The 15,393-nt window shown below is 36.2% G+C and overlaps 2 protein-coding genes and 1 non-coding gene across 3 annotated transcripts; 2 read left to right on the top strand and 1 right to left on the bottom strand.

Annotated features, from left to right (window-relative positions):
- Positions 1-1,542: 1,542 nt before the first annotated feature.
- LOC132166346 (UBP1-associated protein 2B-like) lies at positions 1,543-5,712 on the bottom strand. The gene is made up of 2 exons (XM_059577148.1): positions 4,487-5,712; positions 1,543-1,698 (listed from the first exon to the last, which is right to left on the bottom strand). Coding segments are annotated over exons 1-2 (1,164 nt in total). The 5' UTR covers positions 5,650-5,712; the 3' UTR covers positions 1,543-1,697.
- Positions 5,713-5,813: 101 nt separating this feature from the next.
- TRNAV-CAC (transfer RNA valine (anticodon CAC)) lies at positions 5,814-5,887 on the top strand. Its single transcript has one exon. It is a non-coding gene; the product is annotated as a tRNA-Val (tRNA).
- Positions 5,888-9,657: 3,770 nt separating this feature from the next.
- Positions 9,658-15,393, top strand: LOC132166764 (uncharacterized). The gene is made up of 7 exons (XM_059577644.1): positions 9,658-9,995; positions 10,724-10,809; positions 12,061-12,207; positions 12,315-12,423; positions 13,090-13,213; positions 14,431-14,701; positions 15,060-15,393. Exons 1-7 carry the CDS (start codon positions 9,872-9,874, stop codon positions 15,165-15,167), a joined length of 969 nt encoding a protein of 322 aa, XP_059433627.1. The 5' UTR covers positions 9,658-9,871; the 3' UTR covers positions 15,168-15,393.

Genomic DNA, 15,393 nt, shown 5'->3' with positions numbered 1-15,393 from the left:
TAATGACAAAACAAAATATGCACATTCGAATTAATGAACCTGTTGATCAACACAACTCAATAAAACCTAGTTCAGACTCACGTATAAATTCTACATATGAAAACCCACAAAATGTGGGTATATTTTAACTACATTGGCATTAAGCATCGAATAATGCTACCCTTATTCCCATTTCTTTACACAAGTTTTTCACACCCATAAGTGGCTTTTAAAACCACAATTGGATACATCAAATATCAATTTTTGGATCAACACCTGTATTTTTTACAGGTGCTGATCCAAGGACTGATTTTTACTGGTACATCATTCAGTTGTATGACAGTTGTACATGAGTCTACTAAATTGAATTACTCATTTATGAATGCCCACTTCTATGCAATCAAAAGGGTAACTGTTGCTAAAATTATCTAGTATTCTATTCTTGGTAAATGCATAAGAGGAATGCTACACTTACTCCCAAAAGAGGAAAGCTACATTTATTTTAGTAGACTCATGTACAACTGTCATACAACTGAATAATGTACCAATAAAAATCAGCCCTTACTATATTTTTATAGGTGCTGATCCAAAAATTGATATTTATTGACATGTCATCCAATAGTGTGGCAGTTGTACAAGAGTTTATGAAAGAACATTCATCTTCATAACTCTGGATGATTATCATTTATCAATCACATATCCAAACCAACACTAGCATGACTATATAAGAGGTAAAAGTGAGTGAAAATGCATCCCAAAAAATATATCCATCCAATTCTCTAAATCAAATGCATTTGAGCCAAGTGTTTCTCCAAATGGAGAAGCACTATGTATCAATGCATAAGTATTTTATGTTTTTCTCTCTCACTCTCTCTTTACTATTTCTATCTCCCTCTTTCTCTTTAGTGTTTGGATAAAAAAAAAAGAAAGTAAAAAAAAGATGGAATAAAAATAAAAATAAAATAAAATAATTAAAAAATAAAGAAAATTTAAATGCTAAAGAGAAAGAATGCATAACCGGATAGAAATGCATTTGAAAAACTATAACTAAAATAGAGAAAAAAAAAAAAGCTTTGAATATCTATTTTAAATAGAAATTTAAAGAATCCATTGTGGATGCTCTTAGAAACCTGCAGCTATTATTTTAGTGAACACTGAAGAATATCAACATTAAATTCTAAAAAGTAACTGCATTCCATGAAAACTTTATAATGTGAGGAGTTCTCACAACAAAAGGAGGACTGAGGACTGTAGGGTCTTTTTTTTTTTGGGATTTGGGGGGGATAGAATGTTATCACCCACGGTCCATCCCATTGAAAAAAAGAAATCCTTGCAATATAAAAAACTTAGAAAAAATGAGGCTGAATCTTCCAAACCAAATCAAATTCTTCCCCCACGATCCAAAAGCATCACATCTATAAGCAAATATCACAAAGGAAGTGGGAGAGAACAAAAACACGTCTATCAGAAATAATAAAGAATTCAAAATGCCTCCGAAGGAAAGAAAAGAAAAACTGAAAACAGTCAATATTTAAGAAATAATTAATTAAAAAAAAAAGGAAGAAGAAGAAGTTAAGCTAAATTATTAAGTTAGGAAATAATAGAATAATCGTATTAAAGTTCAAAAGTGCTCCCTATGAGAAAAACTTCCACAACAAGCGACAGTTGACCCAGAACAAGCTCTTAGAATATCAATCCTCAAGCTCAGCAGCACTTCATCTGCAATATGGAGCCCAAGCATGTAAGGCAGTAAAACAATGAAAAATGATAACTGGCCTCTCTAAAATATTTTTTAGTAAAATCTCTAAACAACATTAAAGCTTTTGAATATAGAATAAAACAGAACTAGCAGAAAGATCAAGGAGGCAAAGGAAAAAAAATAAAAGCAAGAAAGACACTCATACAAAAAGAAGGAACAAAAAATTAGGTACTAAAACAACTCTATCATATTTGTAAGTCAAAATCAGCCCCGACTGGATGATTTACCATATCCAATATGTAGAAATTGCATACAGTTTGCAGGAAATTATTTAAAAAGAAATAAGGTTGGTTAGTGGTCAGTTTAAGCATCAAAAAGAAATTTTAAAATCTTTTACAAATATTATCAGTGCATCTGCTCTTTCTTTGGGGGGGAACATGTAAAAAATTATTCATAATAAAACCAACACAAGTAAACAAAAAGATGAAAAGGGTTAAGACACTACAAATTTTATTTTATTTTTTTAAAAAAGGAAAATTTTGAAAGAGAGGGACATGGGATGCCGCCAAAGATGAAAAGCATTTCTATTCTATCTTATGTCATAGGCGGTTGATGCTGAAAACCCACACCATAATTCTCACGACTGGAAAACAACACAGAAACACACTATGTAAGAATGATACAAATGGAAAGATGATTTGAACATAATGGTCTACCACATCTACTTATAAAAGAATTATAAAGAGCTTATAAGACGTAAAATCTTTTCCTAACCAAAATGTTTTCAATACAAAATTTTTTTGGAGAATTTTTTTTTAATTTTTTTTTTTTTATATATAAGTAATTTTTGGAGAAAATATTTTGTTTTCTGCTATTTAGTTTAGACCCTGCAAGAAATCTTCTTATTTGCTTACCTCGAATTTCTTTGGGTTAAAACCAATAGGAACTCAAAAAGAATCAATGTTGTGGTGGTGATGGCACTACAAAGGAGTAAAGTGGTGGTGGCAGCATGGAAGCCTTAATGACAAAAGAAGCCTTGTGTAGACATATCATTGGTGTTTTGGTTACAATAATGCATGTAATAAGATAAATAAAGAACAAGTCTCATCGTGAACTTTTAAATCTGAAAGCTGACGTTTGAGATTACCTCAATGTTTTCCAAGTAAAGTTCCAAACAAATGATAAAGATATTACTTCGGACAGGATTAAGGATTTCAAGCAATGCATAACGAAATCATATGATCAATATTTTTAATATATGTAGAGAGCATCAACAATGGGGGACTTAAGTGGGGAAATATTGAATTCAGAAAACAGTTCATCATCAAGATAAGGCCAAAAATGATTGAATTATATTAACTAAAAACAAGTCCAGCAAGGACAAAGTCGTGGATGAAAAGAGCATAAGATTTACAAGGAGCTACAGGAAATTAACAAGAAAGGAAGAAGCAAGGAATAGGGTGATTTAAGGTAAAACTGAAAGTGATAATTTCTTGAATGGGTGTTGTATTGATCTAGAGTGAGACGGAAAGTAAAAATAAGCTGTGATGAGTCCCCTCCAAAAGATGATTGTTTAACGTTAAATCCTTCTATTGTTTTTTGGTTTGTAGCCGCTTCCCATAGAAAAGTGTTTGGTGGACTAAGGCTCCTTTGAGGGCGCCTTTTCCGCTTGGTTAGCAGCTCTATGTAAGATCCTTACCATGGATAACCTCAAGAAGAGACGTGTCATTGAGGTAGACAGATGTTGCATGTGCAAGAGGAATAGGGAGTCTATGAACTATCTTCTTCTTCATTGTGACATGGCTTATGCGATTTGAATCGCCTTTTTCAGTCATTTTGGACTGTCTTGGGTTATGCCTAGATATGCGGAATGTTGTTGTGCGGAATATTATAGTGCTTATGGAAGGAAAGGAATAATAGAAGTTTTGAGGACCGAAAGAGGACATTAGAGGAGATTAAGTTCTTATTCTTCAAAACTTGGTATCTTTTGACAATTGCTTATGTTTTTCTGGTGAAAATTAGTTATAGTGATTTTTTTATTATTTTTGCTCCTTCTAGCTAAGTGTTTCCTTTTATATACTTGTTATATACTCAACACTTTTAATGATATGTATCGATTACTTATAAAGATAAAAAAAATAAAAAATAATTTCTTGAAAGGGACAATAACCATAAAAGCATTATTTATAGCCACACACTAAAAAAAAAAAAAAAATGGCGGCTTTGAGATTAGAGCAATGAAATATCTCCAAGCTATACTAGCCAGTAAAAAATTACATATTAACACAGTTGTTCAGAGTCACAGATTAGCCAATTACATGGCATAGTTTTTAGGGCAATACCAGGAATTGTCATCCTGCTAAAAAAGACATCTTCATTGGTATATGAAATTCATAATCTACATCTACTTGTAAAGCCATAGGGTGCATTTCTGCTTCGATTCTTAACAAACTTAATGAAAAACTAATCACATCATAAGACTAAAATCAAGCCCACTACCTAATTAAAGCTAGATGTGGCAAATCCTGCACCCTGATTTTGACCATAAAATCAGCTTTCACAACAATCTACAAGCGCTAAATCCCATTTTCCATGAGTAGAAATCGTTATAACAAAACTAGATATGTTAAATCTACGAACCAATTGAATAAAAGAGCAAAGATGACATCACCGGACAAAATATTTACTTCCATCCAAGTGGTTATTATAAAAGTATCCACAATCAAAACCAAAATTGCAGAGAAAGCAAAATCAAGAACTATAAACATGAAAATCACATATAAGAAATTCAATTGAAATATATCATACCACATATACGACGGATACCCACTGACAGACCCACCAGAACCCGCACCCGGTTGCCCCATCTGCGTGTTCGGATACACATGCTGCATACTCGTACCCGACCCGCCGTACGAACCAAGGACCGATTGAGCTGTCGGAATCAACCCCTGGTTCAACGTCCCGGCCATCAATGCCGGGTTCAATGCTCCAGGATTCGCGGCGAACCCGCCGTACCACGGATGCTGCGCAAACATAGCCAGGTTCTGCGCCGTGGCCACTGCCGCCAAAGCCGGAGGTGGTCGCACCGGCAGCTGTGGCTGTGGCTGTGGCTGTGACTGTGGCTGTGCCTGCACCGAATTCTTGCCCTTACCTTCGGTCGCCTTCTGGCAATGCAATCGGTGCCCTTCGAACAACTTGTACGGCTCTTCCAGAACATTCTTCGCACCGGCGTCGCTCTTGAACACGAATAACGCAAAGCCTCTGAATTTTCCGGTGCTCGAATCGAACCCAAACGGACCCAATTCGATCTCCCCGAACTTCGAGAAGAACTGCCTCAGCTTCTCGGCGTCGGAGTCGGGTGGCACGTTGCTCACGTAGATCCTACGCGCAGAAACGTCCGGTGGAGCCCCCGGGCCCACTGAGGCCAGCTGCCACGAGGCCATGCGGTTGCCAATCTTCTTCTTAGGATTACGGAGCGCCTTGTCGGCGGCCTTGCGGGTCTTGAACAAAACGAAGCCATATCCCTTGGCTTTTCCGGTGGCCTTGTCGGGAACGAGAGTGCAATCCTCGATCTCGCCGAAGGGCTCGAAGGCGGAGAGCATGATCTCGCGCGTTGTGTCCCAGCCGAGGCCGTGGACGAAGATCTTGCGGTGGGATACGTCGCGGTCGGCCACGTGGCGGATGTGGCGGAGGAGGGCGGGGATCTCTTGGGCGGCCCCGGATATGAGGTCGAGGAGCTGGTCTTTGGAGTAAGGCTCGAGGAGTCTCGGGAGGGAGTCGGAGTCTGAGTCGGAGCCGGAATCAGTGTTTTGGGGTGGTTGTGGAGTAGGCGTTGAGGGTTGGGGCTTTTCGTGCTTTATGGTTTTGAGTTTTTTGTTGGTGGTGTTGTCAATTCGTTGTTCTGGTGGTGGTTCTTCCTTCACTTTTTTGACAAGCTTTCGCTTTTTGGTTTTGGGCGTCTTCGCCATTGGAGACGGAGATGAGAAGGGCTTCAGAATCAGAGATTAGGAGGATGCACAACCGTACAAGTACTACAAACTTGTACTGTTTGGCTAGGGGGAAAGGAAGGTTACAGTTTCTAATTAATAGTTGGTATATTTTTCAAAGGCAGCAAAGTCTCAAAAGCGGTCTAGTCTGGGTGGTGTAGTCGGTTATCACGCTAGTCTCACACACTAGAGGTCCCCGGTTCGAACCCGGGCTCAGACAAATCCCCCATATTCCTTTTTTCTTCATTCAATATATGTGTCAGCAAATCCGTTTTGCATTTTGAGTTATTTTTTTTCCTTATTTTTTGATTTCTTTTGGGCTTTTTTTTTTATAATTTATATGGGTTGTAGTTTTTTAAAATTTTCATGAGTTTTTTTAGATAGACTTAATCCAATTTTTTAATTACACTTGTAGATTGTAATGTGAAAATACAAATTAAATTATATACATTGGCAATACAATTATTTATAAAACTGAATTCTAATATGAAACAAATACAAATGAATTGAATTCCATTGTTTTGAAATAATGTTCATAGCTAGATAGTGGAGACACAATGTCAATTTAATGTTTTAGTGATGTTACAAACCACCAAGCCAAATTAGCCAATGTTAAATGCATGAATCACATAGAAATAAAGTCTTATATATAGTGGGCTTTGATACCAAAGTGGGCTAATGAAGATGAAAATAATTGAAATTAATTGAAAATAAAGATGAATATAAAGCAGTAGAACCATCCATGTAGGTGGTAATTGCAAGTAAAATAAGCATAATGCAAGAATTTTCAGAGTAAACGCAAAATTATAGCGTATAAAAAAGAAATGAGAAAGATTGATAATGAAAAGATATCAAAAGATCTGATTAACATGAGTACTTACAAATTCAAACATAGTTTAGAAGCAGCGAAAGTACACAAAAACAGAACAGATTACAAATATTAGGCAACGCAGAATGAGTTCAGTGTTTAGGCTGAAAACTTATGCTCTACAATAAGGGGGATTTGTCATTTTTATAGACAAAATCCAATGGGTAAATAAAAATTACATTGAGAAAGTTAACAGTAAAGTAGTAAAGAACTGTAGTGTCGGCAGAAACTGTAGCAGAACTGTAGTGTCGGTAGAAACTGTGGCAAAACTGTAGTGTCAACAGAAACTGTAGCAAAACTTGGTAGACAAATGTAACGGTGCCTTTGTAAAAGGCAAGTGATTGGTGTCACTGCAAATGAACGGTGCCATAGTCACTGTGAAAGACAAATGAACGATGCCACTGTCACTGTGAATGGCAAATGAACGATGCCACTGTGAATGGTAAGTGAACGGTGCCACTGTAAAGGGCAAATAATTATAAATCTTCAATTCCATGGTAATAGTTATCGAGGCTATCACTAGAAAATTCAGAATTTTCGTACCATTCTCTCATGGAAAGGAAGGTATAATTGGCATTTGCCTAGTCATATTATGTTATTCAGTCCCATATGTATATATGGGGAGGAAGGTATAATTGGCATATGCCTAATCATATTATGTTATTCACTTCCATATGTGCGAATAGCAAATATGATATTCATTCATAGGAGTTAAGAGCGGAAAATTTACTCATTAATTTGTAACCCATATGAACGGACATAATAAATACGAAACAATTGTTGACCGTCCTTTTAAACACCACTATTTTTAAACTTAGCGGACCGACGTCCTTTTAAACACCACTATTTTTAAACTTAGCGGACCGAGTCACTTCGGAGGTGGTGCCACCGCCCTATACATAGAGAATTGGGATACTTAAATTCAAAAAAGGATAGAGATATCGTTAGGTAGAAACGAGACATATGAAAATATAGTGTGCTAATTGAGCCATATTTTATGGACAATTGTTTTTTTAAATGCTTATATTGCCTTTTCTTTTTGGTCCTTTAATGCTTTCGTAAAATCAAGCAAAATTAATTATTGAAGGTCGACCGGTTCTAAGCACGAACACGGTTAATGATCCCTCAAGAAATAGAAAAAAATAATAAATAAGTAAATATTTTTATTATAAGTTATAAAAATATTCCTATTATTTTTTCTTTAAGTAAATAAGAAATAACCATGACAAATCATAAACGATTTTTATTGAGTGCACTCCAAGTCAGTTATATTTGGCCTGCCCACCAAGTTTCGCCAATCCTTTAGAGTATTGAATGGATTTTTTTCCTATTATCTTGACGGCAAGGATTAACCATCTCCGTCTATCCTTATATATAAACATAAATTGCATATTAAAACGACACATTTTTAGTGTTTAATATCAAAATGACGTTATTTTAAGGTAAGATTAAAGATAATATAGGTATTAGAGAAGGCTGAAAGCTTCATTTTCTCATTCGATTACGCCACTCACCGGTCACCGTCGCACCTCCCCCTCTAACGGCTGTTGCTACTCACCACATCCCAATCAATGTTAGTAATTTTATGGTGTCATTTTCTTTCTCCTTTCCAAATTTCCTCAGGAAAATGAGCTTCATTTTAACTCTTTTATGGGTGTTACCATTTACCTGCAAAATGATGCAATTGTTGACCATTGTTTGATTTGTGCTTTCTAATGCCATATCTACGAGCCTTGCCTAGAAGTAGTGTGGGTGACGTGTCATCCGGTTTAATTTGTCCTTTTTCAATCTTGGTGTGGGTATTTGCGCCTGCATTGGACCGGTGGGCGGTATCTCAAAACCGCCCATTGCGTAGAGCGATGGTGGAGGTGGTGAGGCAAAGATTACTTGTAACACCCCGATTCCATATTGAGAAGATGAGAATAAGTCTACATAAAGTGGGTGGTTTATAAAGAAACTGGGCTTTATAATGAATTATAGGAAAACTCAAAATTGACTAATCATTTTGAGGTAATAGCGCAGATGTGACTAGCGTTTTTTCCTTAATCGTTATATCACCCGTTGGCCGTCTTAGAACATTCACATTCAGCTCAAGAGTTTGTTGAGGAGTTACAGTACAATGTATAATTTTATTAATAAAAAAATAATTTTATCCTCTCTTATTTAATAAAAAATCATTTAAACTTTTATCTCATTCCTCGTAAAACTACATAAAGAATAAAAAATAATAAATTTTTAAAAAAATATTAAAAGTTGATAGTTAAAATGTTAAGTTGGATGTAGTTACTTTAAAAAAGTTGATAAATAAAATAGAAAAAACTGATATTTTGGTGAGCGAATGTGAATGCTCTAAGGCAAATAGGCAATGTACACCCGTTTTGACCACCTTTATTTATTTTATTTATTTTTTTAACACTTAATTTCATAAGCATTCCATTTTTTGGAGTTTAGGTGGTTAAAAAGTCGGGTACAAAAAGACGGAAAAACTTAAACGGATGGATTAAATTGTCACAATTTGTTACTTTGTAGGAAATGATCGTCGATTTTTAAACTTTGAATATTAAAATTTAGGGAAAACTTCATTTAAAATTTATGAATTTTCAATTTGATGTAATGTATTTCTTTGTCAAATTTTAAATGTTAAATGTGATAAAATGACCTTTATAGCTCTGAATTTTTTTATAAAATTTTAAATTTACCCTTAATTGTCAAATTTACAATAAATAAAAAAAAGAAACTCAAAAAGTAATTTGGTATTTTTAGTAATTTCTGTTAGAGGTTAACGATTGAATCTGACGGAGGAGGTCAATTGAATCAAATTGAAAGTTCATGAGGTTAGATTGAGAGTTTTTAAAATTTAAAGTGTTTTATCTAAACGCGTGATAATTCAAAAGTTAAAATTGAAAATTTTCCTAAAATTTAAAAGAATTTTTAAAATAATACTTTGAGGGATTGATATATTTTTTTTTATAAAAAAATTCACTCTGTACTTTTTCAGTGACCAAAAAAATTGAGGTGAAGGGATAAACTAGTCAAACGAAAAAAGCAAAGGTCCAAATTCGTAAAACCACAAATTCCAAACTCCACCATCACGATTACAGAGACTTTCTTGTGTTTCCTCGTGTCATCAGAAGCGTCATCGATGTTGAGTTTCTTCTGAGACCAACGCACAATCGCACCCACACGCATAGAGAGAGTCAAGGAGAGAGAGAGAGAGAGAGAGAGAGAGGGAATTAGGAATTAGGGTTTTTGTTCATGAATTCATAGTTTGAGGCGGAAACCCATTGCCCTGCAATTCTCTCGACAGCTTATTCTCTCTCTCTCTCTCGCAATCCAATGGTGGATCACTCGGACTCTTCGCCTCTCGTCCCTCCGTCGCCGATCGCCGAGCCCGGCGAGATCGACCTCGAGGCCGGCCCGGGCGAACAAATTCAATGCAGAATTTGCCTCGAAACTGATGGTAATTTCCCATTCTGTTTCCTTAAACTTTCGCTTCTGGTTCGATAGGTCATATTTCTTGCTCGAAATGCATCGAATTAGGTTTCAGTTTGGTGGAGCACCGAATTCCCAAAAAAAAAAAAATTGATTTTCTTAATTTTCTGTGAAGTTTTTTTACATTAACGTGAATTGTAGGAGAAAAGGTATCAGGCTAATGTAACTTTTTGCAAATTGTTAGGGGCAACACTGTATTGGGTTTTGCTCGAGGAACTGAATAGAAGTTAGGAGTTGAATCGTGTATTTGTTTATTGTTGCTTTTGCCTCCTAAAAATGTAAATTTGAGTGAACTAAGGGGACCAATTGCATTTGAGTTAGCTAGGATGAGCGCTTAATATGAAATTACCATTGCTTGCTCTTAATTTTCTCAGCACCCAGACAAAAGATTAGGAAAAACCATGAAAGCAGTACTTCAGTTCTATGTGAATCTCTTTATACAATTTTACTTACCAAAAAAAAGTTCTATGTGAGTCTCTCTTAATTATGTCCGTTGGTGAAAAGAACTGCGCTGATTTCTCTGATTAAATGTTAATATTGTAGAATTTTTGTACAATTATGGGTCATGAATATATTCGTGTTGTTAGTTTTTGCTTTATATATATATCCTTTTCTTTGATTGCTGTTTAAATGTGTTTTAGAGTTTAGTGGGACAATTTAGGCTCATCAGCTTGTGATCGTCGCCTTTTCATTCAGGTAGGGATTTTATAGCTCCTTGCAAGTGCAAAGGAACTTCAAAGTATGTACACCGGGAATGTTTGGATCATTGGCGAGCTGTAAGGGTATGGGTCCTATTCCTATTTCCACCTTCTTATTCAAACTACCAATTGGAGCATAGTCATTCCAAGGTTTCTTATGCTAGTCATTGATTCAAGAAATAGCTAATATGTTAGACCATGTTATTCGTCCCAAAAAAAAAAATGTTAGATCATGTTATGTGAGTTACTTGTAATCCAACTAAATTACTGAACCCCAGTGTTGCTGGTCAGTATATGATCTTTCCATATTTATCAAATTCTAAGACCTCTAGTCATTTATGTCTAATATGCATCAGAGCATGTACTCATCTGTCAGTGGTCTGAAAGTTTCATTCAATTGTATACTCTACACCACTAGTCTACTATTCTTAAGTTGGAGCTGAAAAACGTGTTTGTCAAGACCCTATTCAATTGGGCCAGGACGTTTAATGTTTCCTAATTTTCTACTTTGCCTTAATTTGTGGATTTTTATTCTTATTTTTGCCTATAGTGGGGCCTTTCTTTGTATACAACCCGTGTACTAGGGTTGCCCCCCTCTGCGCTTATCAATGAATTATTTATTTATCAAAAAAAAGTTTTGTTCTATCTAAGGAACATTTTCTGCAAAAGTGATCTTAATTTTTCCTTTTTTATTTTTTTAATCTCTCTCTCTCTCTCTCTCTGTGAGTGAGAGAGAGAGAGAGAGAGAGAGAGAGATAGAAGGGGTGTTAACATTTTTGGGTTTAAACCCACTTTGCCCTCTAACAATAGACCAGCAGACTTTCATGGTTTTTATTTTATTTTAAAGGATAAGTAATTTTTTTATTAGAAATTTCTGAAAGTAATTGTTTTCGGGTGCAAAGATGGGGAAGAAAAGTTGCAAACTAGAATCATGTTTTTATTCATGTTCACATAAATGTGACTGGCTGCATGTGGAAATCTGTTATGAAGGCTAATGAAGTGAAATTTTCTTGTTGCTTGCTAAAGTGAATTGAGGTTCACCTTGCAACATATTGCACGGTATGATAACTGTCATGTTGGCAAGCTGAATCCCAGGCCCCATGACACATGTGAATAGACACATAAAACACACAAATTATGTTATTACATGTATGAATTGCCAATTTCATGATGGATGTACGTGTTAAAGTAAGATTATCTACCGTGAGTTAAGCTTTTGATGATCTTTGCATAAGCTGCTCATTAACACAAACTTCTGCAGCATGTATCTTCATGTTCCTTAGGAATTGCTGCTATTATGTTTAATTTATCCGAATCTCATGTTAACTTCTGCAGGAAGGGTTTGCTTTTGCTCATTGCACAACCTGCAAGGCCCCTTACCATTTGAGAGTTCATGTTGCTGCTGATAGGAAATGGCGAACCTTGAAATTTCGATTCTTTGTGACAAGAGATATTATATTTATATTTCTGGCCGTTCAGCTTGTACGCCATTTTCTCTCTAGTTCTAGATGAGTTTTTTATTCTTTCATTCTTGATAACTTGCATAATTGATATTTTGGTTCCTATGTCTATATGTCCATTTTATGCAGGTGATTGCTTCACTGGCATATTTGGTGTATTTTATAGATGGTTTCAAGCAATTCTGGCTTCGTCAGGCGTGGGGTTTCGATAGTGAGTTTAGTTTCTATTACATATGTGGTAAGATCTTAAGAGCCTAACCAATATTTCTAAAAGTATATAGCAGTATGTTTATCATGAACAATGCTGGTCAATATACTGTCCTTGTAAATTCATTAATGTGATTTTATCTTGGGTCACTCATTAATCTGCATTGTGAATTGGTCATATATTTTTCTGTGGTCGCTTGCATATATTTACAACATGGTACATTGAGTCTGACCAAGATGATTGTATTTATAGGGTCAGGGGGGACCTGAGAACATGTTGGGACGATTTTCATGCGTTATTAATGCTCCAAAGTATAGAATAAAGTTATTAGTTATTTTACAGAAAAATGGTGATAGGTTCTATGACAACCAATTATGACGTTTACAACACTCAAAACTTATCTTTTTGTGCCAAGTAAATGGTAGATGTGGCAAAGTGGAGGTGCAGTAATTGACCTTTATTGGTAGTTGATGACTGGTGAATTTCCTTACGACTAGAATCTTTGGACATCTTTTAGCTTGGGAAATGGTTATCAATTAATCAATTGAATAGTCATTGATGGTAGGAAGTGTCTATGTGCTCATTTGAGACTGATGACAAGGCTATATGTATTGACTGTCACTTTACCTTTTTGCATGAATATTTGAATGCTGTTATTAGTGTTGGTAATTCGTGCACCATTATTGTTGATTACAGGAGCTCTATTGTTTTTTGCGCTGCTTGGGCTGTCTGGGTGCTTTATTACTTGTTATGATCGACGAGTGCGCAATGATTTGGCTCAGCCTTGTCGAGAATTATGCCTTTGTTGCTGTCAACCTGGGTATGATTCTGCTGTGTGTTTTTGAATCTTGGACTTGGTTGTTGATGATTATTTAATTCTTGCTGTCAAGTTTGCTGCTATATCATTTTAATTATTACCATGTGATTCTTTCAGTTTATTCTACTTTTTTTCTTACCTTGTCCTCAGTTATGCCTTTGTGTAATGTGTAAGTGAGAGGGGAAGAGTTGAATGCCAGGATGATTTTAGTGCTTTATGAGAATCAATACATGCTTGTATGTCTATTCATGCCGTTGATCCCCCCAACACACCAACCAAAATGGTTGCCTTTTTGCTTTTCAGACTTACATTCAATGCACATATAATGAAACTCTACAGTCACTAAGGTCGCGTTTGTTTTGGTGTAAAATGTTTTCTCATCTTTTGTGTGTTTGGTGCGGCGTAAAATGGGTGGTCAATCCGAAAATAATTTCTGTTGACTGCAAAAACCATAAGGGAGAGCGTGGAAAATGTTTAATGCTAGTTGAGAAGCGCTTCACACTTCCGTGAGCGACAACCAACTTCAACTCTGTCACCAAACCCATTTCCTCAATCGCACCCTCTTATGCTACTTTGGCTTCTCTGTCTCCTCGTAAGTGTCTCTCGTCTTCGGCTTCGGCTTCAGCTGGTGGTGGCAGATTGGTTTCTTCATACCAGGTGCTTCCACTGGTGATAGTGGATCCGTTGCTGTTGAGCTGGTGTACTCACCAGCATTGTCTGTGATAACTGTGTTGGCAACGAGCACGGGGGATTTGCTGTCACAGCAGCCACATTGTTCTCTGGTGTTTTTTTTTTTTTGGTTTTTTTTTTTAAGGTGGGCAGGTGGCAGGTATGTGTTGGAGACTGGTAAATGTTGTAAATGGGCTTTGGTGGGCTGGCTAGGCCTTTTGCTTGATGCTAAACCCCTATATGATGCTGGCTAGATGGACCTTCACTCTAAACCTCAAAATGACATGAATATATCCTTTTAACTTTTTGTCTTGCTACCGATGTTTGAGAAATGAAGTCTTGAAGTTTTGGGCCTTGTGACTTACTTTGAAAGGGTTTCCTCGTAAAAATCTCGTTTATGTAAATTCATTAATACCTGTACATAAGAAATGCATTTGATGTTTACGTAAATTCATAAGCTATATATGTTGTGTGCTTATTACCTCTGTAAAAATAAAAAATTCAGATCAGTGGTGAATGAGGGGATTCAATTTTTCTCTCTGTTGTTGCAGTGTGTGTGCAGACTGTCACTTACCTGGTACTCTCTGTATGTGGACTGACTGTACCACATGCTTTGAAAGTTGTGCTGGTATGGCAACTGAATGTGGTTGCTTAGGAGGTGCTGGTGAAGCAGGGCTACCATTATTATTTATAATGGCTTTGATTGTTCTGGGACTTTTTACTGTGATTGGGATATTCTACAGCGTGTTGGTGGCTACAATGGTTGGACAGCGAATCTGGCAACGGCATTATCACATACTTGCGAAAAGGATGCTAACAAAGGTGAGTACAGATGACCCGTCTCGTGTTTTTCTTCTTCTTTTTTTCTCTATTTGCTGATAGACTCAATAACAGTCAATGGTGCACTAAGCTCAAGTTATAGCTGCATATAAGAGCGAAGTCGTTGAAAAATTAACTTTTAGGAGGGGCTAGGGCAAAAAGGATCCAGTTTTTGGTCTAATTAGAAGTGTTGGCATTAGAATAAAGATATATTATACTCCATCAGCAATGTTGGACAATTGTAGGATAAAGATATATTATCTAGCGTTACTCAGTTATGACATACTTCTGCCACTTATGTTTAAAACTATCATATAATCGTTGGTGTTGGTGGTGAAACTGGTTTAATTTGGTATGCTAGGAATATGTGGTTGAGGACGTTGATGGCGAGATGACAGGATCTGATTGGTCTCCCCCGCCTCTTCCCCCGGAGCATGTTCAACAGCTGAAAACACTTGGCCTCTTATGAATTCAAAGGGAGTAAAAAATGGGCGAAAGTTTTTAGCAGTTATTAAGAAGAGCTCCAGGGCACTCTTCATTTGGTCATATATGTATAATTGTGAATGATAATTTGTGAAAAAACGTTTCTGAAATTCTTACTATTACTTCCCCTTCAGTAAGTGTAAGAAACAAACCAGGTATAAAAATTACCTCCAATAACTAACAACAGGCATATTAGTGATACTTTCATTTCA

The sequence above is a fragment of the Corylus avellana genome, chromosome ca11 (genome assembly GCF_901000735.1).
Source record: "Corylus avellana chromosome ca11, CavTom2PMs-1.0".
Classification (NCBI taxonomy): domain Eukaryota; kingdom Viridiplantae; phylum Streptophyta; class Magnoliopsida; order Fagales; family Betulaceae; genus Corylus; species Corylus avellana.
The sequence above is the reverse complement of the archived record's forward strand: the minus strand, read 5'-3'. Positions and strand labels throughout refer to the sequence as shown.

Coding starts and splice junctions, on each gene's coding strand:
- LOC132166764 (XM_059577644.1), top strand. CDS start 9,872: ATGGTGGATCACTCGGACTCTTCGCCTCTCGTCCCTCCGTCGCCGATC. Junction 9,996..10,723: donor AATTTGCCTCGAAACTGATG/GTAATTTCCCAT, acceptor CTTTTCATTCAG/GTAGGGATTTTATAGCTCCT. Junction 12,208..12,314: donor TATTTCTGGCCGTTCAGCTT/GTACGCCATTTT, acceptor CATTTTATGCAG/GTGATTGCTTCACTGGCATA.
- LOC132166346 (XM_059577148.1), bottom strand. CDS start 5,649: ATGGCGAAGACGCCCAAAACCAAAAAGCGAAAGCTTGTCAAAAAAGTG.